This window comes from Babylonia areolata, chromosome 18 (assembly GCF_041734735.1).
Source record: "Babylonia areolata isolate BAREFJ2019XMU chromosome 18, ASM4173473v1, whole genome shotgun sequence".
Classification (NCBI taxonomy): Eukaryota; Metazoa; Mollusca; class Gastropoda; order Neogastropoda; family Buccinidae; genus Babylonia; species Babylonia areolata.
The window spans coordinates 45869474-45884204 of NC_134893.1; the positions used below are offsets into that span (position 1 = coordinate 45869474).

The following is a 14731-nucleotide window of genomic DNA, read 5'->3' on the forward strand; positions in this document are numbered from 1 at the left end:
ATGACCATGGCGGCAGCAGCAGCAGCAGCGGCAGGGCGACCGCCGAGCCTGCCGGGCCCCCTCACCCCATCCACGGCCCCTGGAGGTCCCCCCACTCCCCAGCAGCAAAACGGTTCCCTCTCCTCGCAGCCCACCCCTGGACCCGCTTCCGTCGGCCCCTCCATCTCGGCGCCGGGCAGTTCCAGTTCCACGGCGTCAGAGATCGGGATCCCCCCTGATCTGGCCTTCGATTCCAGTCTGCTGAATGGGGATTCCAGCACCAATGGCCTGGATGTGAGTGTTGGGGGGAGGGAAAGTGGGTTGGGGGAGGCTTGGGGGAGTGTGTGTGTGGGGGGGTCGGGGGAGGGGGGAGGTTGGGTTGCATTCTTAGGATTTTCTGGTTGGATAGAATGAAGTTGATGATTTGTTTAGACGGGCGCAATAGCTGAATGGTTAAAGCGTTGGACTTTCAATCTGGTGGTCCCGGGTTCGAATCACGGTGATGGCGCCTGGTGGGTAAAGGGTGGAGATTTTTACGATCTCCCAGGACAACATATGTACAGACCTGCTAGTGAACTGCTAGTGCCTGAACCCCCTTCGTGTGTATACGCAAGCAGAAAATCAAATACGCACGTTAAAGATCCTGTAATCCATGTCAGCGTTCGGTGGGTTATGGAAACAAGAACATACCCAGCATGCACATCACCGAAAGCGGAGTATGGCTGCCTATATGGCAGGGTAAAAACGGTCATACACGTAAAAGCCCACTCACGTATATACGAGTGAACGTGTGAGTTGCAGCCCACGAACGCAGAAGAAGAAGATTTGTTTATCTATTTAAATCTAGAAAAAATTAATAGACAGCTTCAGAGTTCTATACTGGTATTTGCATGTCAGTAGGTGGGACTGGTGGTTGTGTTGTTGTTGTTGTTGTTTTTGCTATGTTTTTCTTCCTCAGCATTTGGGGATTACAAAATAGAATTAAAAAAAAAAAAAAAGAGAGGTAGAACAGAAAAAAAAGAGGAAAAAAAAAACAAACCCAACCACTGGCAGGCAAAAGGGTACTGGGTAGTCAGTAAAATGTTTGTCACAATCAGTGATGTTAGTTTCTAAGCATTTTCCAGGGTGTCTTGATCAGACCTCTTTTCAGTCCCCTGCTGGTCTGTGTCCTTGGAGGGCCTCTCTTTTTGTCCAGTTCATTTCTTTTCCCGTTATCAGCCATCTTTGTTGGAAGCACGGACACTTTCCCTAACTTTATATGTGATAATGGCTGGCTGTTAACTGCAGGTGTACACAGTTCGTCTTTCCTGGGGAACTGAATTAAAGGTTGAGGCTTTTTCCTCTTTAAAGAATCCAGGTTTCTCACATACATTGGGATCAAATGCTTTAACATGTCTTCTTTAAAGAATCTGTTGGTCTGTTGCATAAACAGAATCAAAGACCTATTACATTATGAACAGTATCACAATCACTCAAGAACTAAAAAAAAAAAAAAAATTCATTTTTAACTCTTTCACTACCATAGGCGACTTAAGTTGACTTGACAGTATACCACCACAGGTGACTTTAGTCAAGATCAAGTGTCATGTTGACAAGACCGTTTTTCACGTTGTAACAAAGCTTGACAGCTGTGGGCAGCCAGTTTCCTGCCAGTACAACAATAACTAACTTTGCATCCTGACTGAGCTTGAAGAGAACAAGCCCATTTGGTTGTTTTGACTTGAACCGAAGCCTGTGACTGAGAGCACTGTATCTAAAATATTTGGCACTGGGGAGGGTTTTTCACTCAGAGACTTGGCAGTGAAAGAGTTAAGGAAGGTTGGTTTTGTGTTTCAGCTTCTTCAAGACATCCTGTCCGACAATGAACTGTCCATGTACCTGGGAGCGGAGGACACTGCGGGCAGTGCCAATGAACCCAGCGACGACATTCTCAGCCTCTTTGATCACGCTGAATGACACTCCTTTTTGTCCCAGCTACGTACGTACGTCGTACCTTTTCAGTGAGCGACACCATACCGTACTCCTGCCTGTCAGTCCAGCCTCCTCCCATTGTCTCCCACGCCGTGCTGCCACTCTGGCACTGCTGTTCCTCCTCAGACCACTTCTGCTGCAGGTCTGTGGGTGTGTGAGCACAGTTATCCAGCCCTTGGCTGAGGGATTCACTTCACAATCATGGACGACTTCCTAAACACCTGTTGTCAAACAAAAGAAAAAAGAGAGGTATATAGGTACCCTTCTATAAACAACTGCTGTTGCTTGACAGTACAGACATCATACCAGTGAAACACTGTGAGATGATATGTGGTTTTGGGGGGTTGGGGGCAGGGGGGTTGTCGTGTTTTGTTTTGTTTTTTTTTCTTTTTTGTTTTGTTTTGTTTCACATTGGACAGAAAAGTGAGTTCTCCAACTGCAAAGAAAAATGGAGTGTTTTCACAGAGGAAATCAGCGGCATGCAGTGGGCAAACTGGGTGGGCAGCCGCCTGACTGTGTCTTCTGCCAAAGCCGGGTGGGACACAGGAGAGCTCTTGTAGTAAAACATGATGACAGTCGGCAAGCTGTAGCAAGGTTCCTGTGATGTATTCACCCCGCTCCAAACAGTCCTGTCCGTCTTTCAGTGACAGATCACTCAAACAATGGCGCAATCCTGAAGAGTCTTTCGCCATGGGGTAGACGGCAGCAGCAGAATCTTGTACTCTTTGCGAGACATTTCTTCTGAGGTTGTTTGTGTGTGAAGACTTCATGGTGCACATTAAACAGTTCTTGTCCATGGTGTGGTGTAGATACTGGAGCGATGCACTAGTGTGTGTGACACTTTGATCAGAACAGTACACCACTGACAGCTGACTGAACGGTGGAGAGCAAAACTGTGGATGGCATGATGTGGAGAATTGTTACTGTGGAACTGAAGTGGATTTACGGATGTGTACTTTTCCAGCAGGTCACTAAATGGAGGCATTTTGTCCTACTGCTGACATCAGGAAAAACAAACCTGCTCCCCATGTGACATATGTGTTTAGTATATGTATTGCCATCACATGGAGACAGACAGGTGTAGGTTCAGGGGAGTAGGGGGTGGGGGTGGGAGCAGGTGATGGGGCAGGGGGGAGCAAAAGAAAGAAAAGTTGGTAGTCAAAGAAAAGCAACTCTTCCAATGCAGCAGCTAATAGCCTTGTCAGAGTTGCTTTCCATTGACCATGTGGATGATATTTTGTTTGTTGGAATCGGCCTGGCAGCAGCAGTAAAGCAGGTTTAGTTATTGTGACATTTGTTTTCTCAACAAATTAAAAAAAAATGTCCGTGAATTGGTTTTTTCAAACATGTATTAGCTGGTTAGTTAGTGAGTTCATGTTTGTTAATGAATTTGAATTAAAAAAAGAAATCTCAATAAGTTAGTTGATTAACTTGTCTGCCTTTCTCAGGCCCTGCATCACACACACAAAAAAAACAATGGTTTACTGTTCTACCTCTTCATTTTACCTGAATCAGTTTTAAGACTCTTGTTCTCATACTGGAGGAGTCATGTTGAGAGTCAGCTGTCTTGGAGTTATCACAATCAGCAGATTCCTTTTTTTTCTTTTTTTTTTTTTTCCAGTGATGTCTCTGCCATTGAGTAGTGAGCAGGGTAGGCGGGAAACATGAGACCGGGGGAATATGACAGACTTGGCCATTGACACAGAAACCAATACAACAAGTACAAGAATAGCACAGAAGATGGTACTGCATTGTTTGATGGGGTTTTTTTTTTCTTATGATTATTGAAAAAAAAAAAAAAAAAAAATTATTGGGATCCTTTTTCTGTGCATCAGGAGGAAGGTGGCAGGATAGTTAAAGATACTTTTCTACCAATACATTGTTGGTGAGGGTTTGGGTTTGATTCCCTGCTTTTTCCCTATCTCCCAGGTCTGACTGGAAAATCAAACTGAGCGTGTAGTCATTTGGATGAGATGATGAACCCGAGGTCCTATGTGCAGCATGCACTTGGCGCACTGAGAATGAACAAAAGTGTTGTCTTTGGGCAAAATTCTGTGGAAGAAATCCACTCTGATCCACTCAAGCATTGGGTTCTGCTGCTGTTCAGACATCTGCCGAGCAGATGTGTAGCATATACAGATTTGTCTGAATTTTAGAGTGAAGCCTCCTTGAGAAACTGAAACTGAAACTGAAAACTCTATGCATATTGAATCAAAGAGACATTTGTAGACGGGATTAAACTCAAATGCACACATGTACAATGTGCATGTGCATGCACACACACACACACACACACACACACACACACCCATCTTCTGCAGAACATGTTGAGAAACATTTCTGGAGCAGGCACTGTGGGATATCATTTTTTTTAAGAGTTGTTCTTTATTTTCCATATCTGCATTAAAGCCATCCTTAACCTCTTCAGAACATTCATTGAAAATATGGCGCCGATAATATTGCAGCAATCAATACTGCAAGTCCATGATACTGATGCAGATTTTTTTTTTTTTTTTTTTTTTTTTTTTTTTGAAAGGACCGTTTTGTTGAAATTGTGAATAGTACCCTTATTTCATGTGGAAATGTTTGGGTTTTTTTGTTTGTTTTTGCATGTAAATGCTGAATATTATATCTTATGAATTAATTTTATGGATGTGTGGATCGAAATATATGTGAAAACGTGACAATGAAGCAAAGTGGGAAATGAAAAGACAAAAACGACGGGCGCAATAGCCGAGTGGTTAAAGCGTTGGACTGTCAATCTGAGGGTCCCGGGTTCGAATCACAGTGACGGCGCCTGGTGGGTGAAGGGTGGAGATTTTTACGATCTCCCAGGTCAACATATGGGCAGACCTGCTAGTGCCTGAACCCCCTTCGTGTGTATACGCAAGCAGAAGATCAAATACGCACGTTAAAGATCCTGTAATTCATGCCAGCGTTCGGTGGGTTATGGAAACGAGAACATACCCAGCATGCACACCCCCGAAAATGGAGTATGGCTGCCTACATGGCGGGGTAAAAACGGTCATACACGTAAAAGCCCACTCGTATGCATACGAGTGAACATGGGAGTTGCAGCCCACGAACACAGAAGAAGAGAAGAAGAAGAAAAAGACAAAAGAGAGAGAGAGAAAAAAAAGAAGTTTTAAGTCTACCTTCTTTACATTAATTTATTTTCAAATCATGAATTTATCAGATTTATTTCTCTGGAAGTGGGTGCAATAGGCAGAGAGACTATATTAGTATGCTCAGTGAAATTTTGTACAAAAAAAAAATACTAAAAAAAATTATGGCTTGCACAGTGCAAGCATGAAGACATTTTTAATTTTCTGGTGATTTATTGTCACAGCGCTGATATATCGAAAAGTGTAACTGTGGCAAGGAGACTGTGGGAGCTATCAGAGAATTAAATACTGTGTCATATCAACCATGGCATTTAGAGGCAGCACAACCTTTTTGTCTTGGGAGGAAAAAGTAATATTTTAACAGACAGAATTTGTGACATGAATTTAAATTGTTTCTCAAACAGAGCATTATATTATGTGTGTGTGTGTGGATGTGCGTGCGTGCGTGTGTGTGTGTGTGTGTGTGTGTGTGTGTGTGTGAGAGAGAGAGAGAGAGGAATAGAACAGGTGCACACTTTTGCACTCACAAATGTTTTGTCACCTCCTTAGATAGTGAGCTTTTTTTTTTTTTCTTTTTCTTTTTTTTCTTCTCTTTCTTTTTGGCAAGCTCGTTCTCTCTCGGTGTGGTTCAACAGCAAAGTAAGAGATTGTTGGTTTCTCTCTGCCTTACAAACAACAACTTTTGTTTTCTTCAGTTTGATGCCTCATTTTAGATTTAATTTTTACCACGCAAAAAAAACTTATTGTTGGGATTTTGTTGGTCTGTTGGATTTGTTAGTTGTTGTAGCAATCATGGTTACTATATATATATATATATATATTGTTTGTAGAGATGCCCATTGTTTACAGAACATTATAAAAAAAAAAAAAAAATTTTTAAAGTGAGAGGATGGTTTGTGGGTACTCACTGGTGAATTCCTTGATTGATTTGACAACTGTGCAATCTTGAGATTGCTGCAGGCTTATTTTCTTTTTTCATTCTTTCGTTATCATTTTCTTTTGTTCTTTCTTTCTTTCTTTTTTTCTTCTTCCCTATTCTAGTTGTCCACAGCTGCATATGTGTAAGACTGAGCTTTAAAGTTAGAAGAGATATATATATATATATATGTATATCTGCATATGTGTAATACTGAGCTTTAAAGTTAGAAGATATGTGTCTATATATATATATATATATATATATATATATATATATATATATATATATATATATTGAAACTGAAGCCTTACTGAGGCTGAACATGCTGTGTAATACGTTTGTTACTCCCTTTTTCTTTTATAAAGCGCTAAATGATAGACAACGCATCATAAGTGAGTTGCTGATATGCATGTGGGCCAAATGTCAGCAAAAATAAACCAACAAAAAAAAACACCAATAGATAAAGCGAGAATGACACCAAGAACAAAACAGGACACAGAACAAGAATTGAGAGAGATAAAAAAAAAATTAAAAAAAATAGTCCTCAGAAATCCTCAGAAACAGTGAACAGTGAACTTTGGAAAGCTGGTAGCACAAGAAGCAGAATGATGCTTGTCATGTATGATAATTTGTCAATTTACTGTTTGACAGAAATAAGAAAAATTGTACTGACGCTGTGTGTATACACAGAACAGCAACAAATGATTTCCTTCAACCATGGCCAAGATACATTGAAAGCGTGCTCTTCCCTTTTACCTGTATACTTCTGCTGAAATGATTTATGATTTGTCTATAGAATTTTTTTTGTTTTGCTTATTTATGTATCAGTTTATTTATTTTCTAAAATGTTTGCCACAAACAGTCATATATATATATAATTATATACAGAGAGAGAGAGAGAGAGAGAGCCCTTTCAGTACTTTATTGATACATTGTTGTTTTATAGAATGATCTGTTTAAATATCCTGTCTGCATGACAGTTGTATATATTACATTTATCAATATACAGGAATAATCTGCATCAATGTCAGTTTTTGTTTTATTTTAGTTTTGATTGATTTTTTTTTCTCCATGTCTGAGCAATGAAATTGGACTGGAGGAAAACACTTGCGGACACAGACTTCTGATTATCCAAGTCATACTGTTGTGATGATTTGTACTGAATGGATGTGTCTTGAATATCTATCTCGTTTGCAATGTGTTATGCAGCATGAATATTATTGCCATTGTCACAGTTGATCTGATCTTCATGAGTGTGTGTGTGTGTGTGTGTGTGTGTGTGTGTGTGTGTGTGCACATGCAGGTATGGGAGTATGACGTGGTGAGAGATAGAGAGACAGAGTACAATAATGTAACAATTGTTTTACATGTTTGTTTTGTTCTTTAGTCTTTGTCTTATTTCTGTTATGATTTATTTTTACACACAGTTCAAACTCTTTTCCACTGGTATTTTAAAATCCAAAACAAGCTGGATGCTATCTATTTATGAGGATGAAAATAATACAAAAATAGATCTATACAAACAAGTAATCAAAAGAAGTGTTTCATGAGTTGAGAAAGATGATCCATGACTTTGATACGACTGCATTTTGAGACAATAAGTTACACATTGAATTACAAAGTATTTCCAGAAAATATAGTTCATAAATTGTGAATGTAATAAATATCTAGGTGCATAAGCAGAATACTTAAATACTGTTGATCTCTGTTGTTGTTGATGTCGTTTTATCTGTGGAATATAAAGATTTTATATGATTGTGTATCTGAGTGGAATGAATGTAATTTGCAAAGTTCATCTTGCCAGTACAGATGATATGAATACGGATGAACTGGTGAAGAGCAGAAGAGGACCATGGTATTGCTTTGGTGATGAATTTTGGTTTGTGTCAACAACAACTTTTTCTCTGTCACTGAAGAATTAGTTACTACTACCATCTGAAGTTATGCGTTATTTATTTCAACACTGATGGAGTCTCCCGTCGGTCCGACAGATGAGTATGCAGGCAGGCTTATCTGTCGGTGTGTGTCCTCATATGGGAGAAGAGGCTGATTCTGGATGCGCAGCACTTCCCACAGGTGTTGCAAGGGAAAACGTCTCCAGAAGTTGAGCCCTGCTTCCTTCGCTCACGCTTCTCAATGGCCAGCGTTCTCTTGTTTTCAAATGTCTTTATGCCACTATAGCACTATTTAGACACTGAACCCTTTATAAATAACATGAGGCTATTGACAGAACTGTGGTTTAAGGGACAAAGGTATGATCATATTACCTGACTCTGCCAAACACACTCACACATAGATTATGCATGCTCTCACATGCACAGAGCCAGTAGACCGATCTCTCTCTCTCTCTCTTGTTTTTGCTGTTCCATCATTTGCACTGTTTTTAGCGTCTTTATTCCCACACCGCTGATTCCAAGTCCACCATACACAGACACACCCACATTAATCTGTCGCAGCCCCAACGCTGGCGGTCCACAGGGAACTATTGGTGTTAGATTGCCAGGAAGCCACACACTAGAAAAGACCCTGTACTGCTGCTGATTCACTTTGGTGGTGTTCAGTAGTGCACGCTCTGATTTAACAGATATTTCCTTGTGGGGTAACAAGTATTTACAATCAGCCAGTTATGCAACAGATAACTCTTGTAGATCAAGATAAATGTTTTGAGCAAGACCTTAAGTTCTGAAACAGTGTAATCCAAAATTTGGCAATGAGCATGAGAAAAAAAGATCACTTCAAAGAGCATGTACATGTACAATTGCTTCAAATAAGTGCATGGTGTGCATTACCTCAAAACCGCTTAATTAATATAATGACATAGGTCTGGCAAATCTTTTGCCCATTTTCTTATAAAATGCGATGTATTTATGCTGTTGGTTTCCATTTGTCTTTATGATCCTGTGACTCAGTTGCTGGAAAGGGGATTCTTTTAGAAATGTTTTGAAAATGTATGCCTTGTTACTATCAAACAGATTTTTTCACAGATTGTAGTGTTTATAACCAGATCGTAAAAGATTGCTTGCTGATGTATATTTCTTGGGCAGTGTTGAGAGGAAGATACACATATACCCTCTCCTGAAATATTACAGCCACATCCCTCTTGCTGTTTATTTATCTTCATTTGAGTTCCTCGAAAATGTTTTAAAAGAGAGTTTGAATAAATCTAGATTGGTGAAAAAAAAGTGTGTACAGACAGGCAGGACGTGTACATATTCTGAAAGTTCTGTAGTTGTTTGAACTGACTTATATTTACTGCTGTATTTTCCTAACTTTGACAATGCTTTGGGATAAGTAATTGGGCAAAGTGAACCAAACCATCCTCAGTTAGAAGTGGCAGGAATATTTTTTTTCATATATTTTGTTGTATACAGAACTTTGGTATTTTATGCTAGTGTCCTCACCTATTGTCCGAATGAAAGCTGAAGTTAGAAATATCAGCTGTAAAGTGACAGACATGTGTTTATGTGACAGGTTTTGTTGTAGTTTTTTCTTAAAAGGAGAAAAAGTCTGGATCTGACTCAACATTTGGGTTTTACCTGTCTGCATGAACTTACTTATGTACACACACACTTTCTCTCTCTCTCTCTCTCTCTCTGATTCTCATGAACTTACTTATGTACACACACTTTCTCTCTCTCTCTCTCTCTCTGATTCTATCAGACACATAGTTCTCTGTGTATATCTTGTGCATCATAAAAGCCTTCTCAAGAGCAAAAGAAAGATAATGGTATTCTGCATTGTCTAATACCACCACCAATCAGTGAGCTCTGTTTCAGTTCTTACATAGAGGTGCACTTGATTGGTAGCTGGTAAGAGTTGGTGCCATGTATACTCTGCAAGTTCATTTTCATTCTCACAATTATTTTGCATTTGGTAGATTCTGCACATATTCTCCTTATTTTCTCCTTCAAATCAAATGACTCTTATTCTCTCTTGATCTCAAAATCTCAAACTTCTTGCTGCCTTGAATACTTTGCATTTTTCTTCTTAGCCTCCGTTTTTTTCCTTTTTTTTTTTTTTTCTCATTAAGACATTGGTGATAAAGACTGAACTTAGTGTAAGCACACGAAGAGTTCTTTTGTATTTCATCTGTATTAATGTTCTGCATTTGTGTATTATACGCTTGAATGAATTGGCATGCACAAACATTATAAGATAAAACAAACTGCCCTTTCCGATGCTCATGAGTGAATGATATTGACGTGTTGGTTTTGTTTTTTCTATCCTGATAAAACGGACGTTTGTTTTTTTTTGTTTGTTTTTTTCATTATCATTGTAAATATCTTTTGACAAATCGTGTTAATTGTCAGCTGTAAACAATGGACATGGTGATTATTTGCATGACGCGGGATAGGGTCTCTCCAATTCCATTTTCAAGGGGTATAACCCCCGATTGTGTCCAGATTTACTGGGAACGGAAGGATTTTGAAGCTGCCGGTACATATTTCTGGTGGATATTTTTTGTGCATACTTTTTAGGTGAATGTGTTTATCTCTGCAGGGACCGTCCTCTGTGTGTGTGTAAGTGTGTGTGCGTTTGTGTGTGTGTGTGTGTGTTTGTATGAGTGTGTGTGGTGTGTGTGTGTGTATGTGAAGTGGATATGAGTTATGTTTGTGTGCATGTGCATTTGTGTGTTGTGTGTATTCATGTGTGTGCTCATTCATGTGAATAGAAAAAAAACAAAAAAAACTCTGTATGATGGCAGTCAGTGGAATAGACACATGGAGTTGGAAATGAACCAAGCACACTACATACACCGAAAAATGCAATACAACTTTTCTGTATTGATGGAAGGTTAAAGGTGTGTTGTGCGATATTCATTCCTACATTTTGTGGACTGGGAAAAGTCTATGTACACATCTCTCTACCTTCATTGTAAGTTATCATCCCATGGTTTTCAGGTCCTGTCTTGTAATTTATTTTTGCAATGGCTCGGGGATGTGCTAGCCAGTGAATGTTGATGACAGATTCATGTTCAATATATATTTACTGAAACATTTGTATCGCTATGGATATTCATGTGATGTTTCTATTGATGTGGTGTTCTATGCTATTAATTTATCATGTCTCAGACATGCTTATGATAGAATGAAAATTGAACTGGTGCTCCTTTGCTATGAGACTGGAGAGAGAGAGAGAGAGAGAGAGAGACTAGAGAGAGAGAGAGAGAGAGAGAGAGAGAGAAGGAGGACTACAATAAACTAAACATGATCTGTTTCTTTGTTGTTGAGATTTTTGTCATCATCTGGGCACCACAGTTTCATTGCTCATCTGTCATATTTAGAGTAACTTTTTTTTCTCTTTTTTTTTTTTTTTTTTTTTTTTTTTTTTTTTTTTTTTAAACATGAGCCCCATCACATGTGATCATTACTATTATTTAATCCAAATAAAGATAAAAAAAAAAAAAAAAAAGTAACCGTCTTTGTAAATTTGTCATTTGTGGGTTTGCATGGTGTGTGTGTTTGTGTGTATGTATGTGTATGTGTGTGTGTGTGTGCCTTTCATTACCATTGCTTTTAGAATAGAAAAGCTCTGTTTCTGTGCAATGCTTTTGCATGTCTTCGGAAAGTCAGCTGCCTGTATAAATCAAGAGAGAGAGAGATGATGATGATGATGCTCAGAAGACGCAGAAGGCAGTCACCATTCTTTCATGTCTTCCATTCTTTCCTTCAAAAACTGGGAAACCTCCGAATATTATCTTAATAATAACAATGAGAAGCTTTATTTCCACTCTCTCCACTTTTTTTCCCCATCTTTACAAGGAAAAACAATGAGCAATAGGACAACAATCACTGTAATAACAGCACACAGGCATTCACTGCACAGGACATGCTTCAAACTGTCGAGCCAATCTTAAGGAAAAAAAAAAATCGTGTGTCAAATGCAAACAAAAGCACTTAACAAATGTGCACATGATTAATCAAACAATGAGGTTTGGTTTCTGTATAAATGAAACCCAGAACAGATTTCACACACACACATACACATGTACGCACACGCTCACACACACACACTCTCAAGAAACAAAGATCATGTATTTAATTTTAAGAGGGAAAAAATACAAAAAAACCCAAATAAGCTTAAACTGGCATTGGCAGAATCATGGGGACCACCATCATAGCAAGGACAAAGTAGCAGATATAGCCTCCCCTTCCATGTGGGCCACTCCTCAGCCTGCCTCCATGACTTTAAACAATTCTGCTTTATCATTTTCATCAGCGCTGGTGCATCTCTTCACTGATTCATTCATTTGTTGCAGTTAGATTACCTGACCATAAGACCACTGTTTATTGTCAATTGTTGCTTATTGTCCAACTGACAGCACAGTGCCATATCAGGACTGTCAAACCATACAAATGCTCAACCACATCAACACACAACTGTTGTTTCTACATAACAACAACAACAACAACCCCCACCCCCCAAAAAAACAACAAAAAGCAAACAAACAAACAAACAAAACAAAACAAAACAAAACAACAACAACACACACACACCAAGACAAACCCACAAAACAGTTCATGACACATTATCCTAACCATTTAGGGTGAATAAGACTAGGCCATGCTGAGGACTTCAGCCCTTCTGCTTAAGCTTAATGTATCATCCTCAGATTACAAAAAAATTGTAAAAAAAAAAAAAAAAGGGGAAAGAACAATACTTCAAAGCCAAAGAAAAAGTACAAAAAAGGCCATACAGGCAAATAACACTGCAGAATGGACATCAAGTGCCTATCCCAGTGTTTACAAATCACTATCTAATCACCAAAGCCAAAAAGCACAGTACATCACAGACTGCAGAAAAAGAGAAAAAACGTGTCAAGGCTTGCTTGAAAAAAGAAAGGGGGATGGAAAAGAAAGGCAGCAAAAGCAGACAACACCAATACCAGGGCTGAGAACAAAAACATGCCCATATTTATAAAGAAAGTCAAAATGTCAAGTTCCCTCTCTCAGCATCAAACACACAAGAAACAACCCAAGGCATCACTGATTACAGTGCTTAACTCTATAAATAATAACGGCAGGAGTGTAGACTCCTAAGTCAGCACCTGTTCTGCCTGCTGGTGTCCCATGCCCCACCTACAACCGCATGCAAGTTTCAGACTTTGGCCTACGAAGCCATATAAACACGTCCACCAATGATGACACAATGCATCGTCATCCTCTGTTCCTGAGAGATAACCATGCTGATGATGAATAATGATGGAAGCACAGCGTCTCTGATTCAAACCTTCATCAGCAACGTGTGTTCCAGGGCTTGTGTGTCAAGAATCATACTTTTAGGTCTGCAAGGAAGTGCAGACAACCTTTCTCAGTAATTTTCAGACGTGAGGGACCAGCTACTATCATTGTCAATGATGGGTAGTGCTGAAAGCACTAATATTTCCAGTTACTTTTTTCTCCTTCCATATCAAAAACAAGGGTACCCGGTAAATATTAGGCTTGTGCTTGAAAGGGGACATGAGCACATACGCTTACAAACAATACAATCACACTCACACACATTTACACAGTCTCGCACATATAGAGTCAAACATACACACACTAACCCACATCACATGCAAATCAACCTCACAAAAACAAAACCCAAACCATTACAATCCTTTACCAACAAATCAAGCACAAAAACAGACTTTTTTTCATGGCAAATGCATCACATGTAAAAAAAAAAAAAAAATGTTTCCAAAAAAATTTTTTTTTCAGATCTGATACCATCATTCCTTAATCATTCGTATTATTGTTGTGATCCCTTTCCACACTGTCCTCATAACACAGTACTTTTCTTAGTTGAACATTCTGCAAGGAACCCACTTTTTTTTTTTATTCTGGCCTTTTGTTCTTTCCAGCTGTATATATGGTGATGCTCCAAAGCACGCAAATAAAAACAGTTTATATGCCACATACAAAAGCATTGTAGGACTGAAGGCTATTTCACTCTGACAAACATTAAGTTTCATTCATTGCACACAGGGGAAAATGTTCTGAAGACATTCAATTTTTTTTTTTTTTTTTTTAAACTTCCAACAATACAGACTGTTTAACGGTAACAAGTATGTGTCAGCTAGCATCAGTGACTACATGTTCATATCGATTTCAATTTCCTTGGGTATAACAGTCAAACTTATCAAGCCGCAACAGATCAATACTGGGAACAAAACTGAATGCTTGCAATCACATGATTATGTTTATTACTTTGTTGACTTTTTTTCAAAGAAAGTCCATTGAAAAAAAACCAAACAGTCACAGCCAAACACTGGTAAGTCTATTGCAAAAACAGTGCACAACAACAGACACAATGATGGAAACGGCCATCAAATACGAACTATGAGATAGGCAAAAAATGTGCATCAAGTTTCCAGCCAACATATTATAAGCATGTGCTGACTGGGTTTTAAGAACACCCAAAACCACAACGGCTTGCCTCAAGAATTTGGCACAGTTGAGATGTGCGAATAGTCGTATCACACTCTCCATCACACAGTGATCAGAAAGCATCAACTTGACTGAAGGAAACATGTATCACAATCAGAGTATTTGTACAATATTATTACTTATCATTTTGTATTTAATGAATAATGCACAGATCACAACACACTGAAACATGCTATAGGCCTTACACACAATTCTACGGACCTGATGTTCATAAATCCTGTCAGGAAATGATACGTTTGTGATACATTTTATAGTACTCTGAACTCCCACACAATAATGGCATCAATTATGTGTCTATACACGAT

The 14731-nt window shown here is 39.0% G+C and overlaps 1 protein-coding gene across 1 annotated transcript in view; it reads left to right on the forward strand.

The window, feature by feature from the left end:
* LOC143292250 (zinc finger MIZ domain-containing protein 2-like) overlaps positions 1 to 6142 on the forward strand; it is an 87425-nt gene extending 81283 nt beyond the window's left edge. Inside the window, 2 exon segments of the mRNA XM_076602438.1 lie at positions 1 to 273; positions 1816 to 6142. The exon segment at positions 1 to 273 is cut by the window's left edge and continues 77 nt beyond it. Of these exon segments, the coding sequence (XP_076458553.1) occupies positions 1 to 273; positions 1816 to 1935 (393 nt within the window). The 3' untranslated portion in view covers positions 1936 to 6142.
* The last annotated feature ends 8589 nt before the right edge of the window (positions 6143 to 14731 follow it).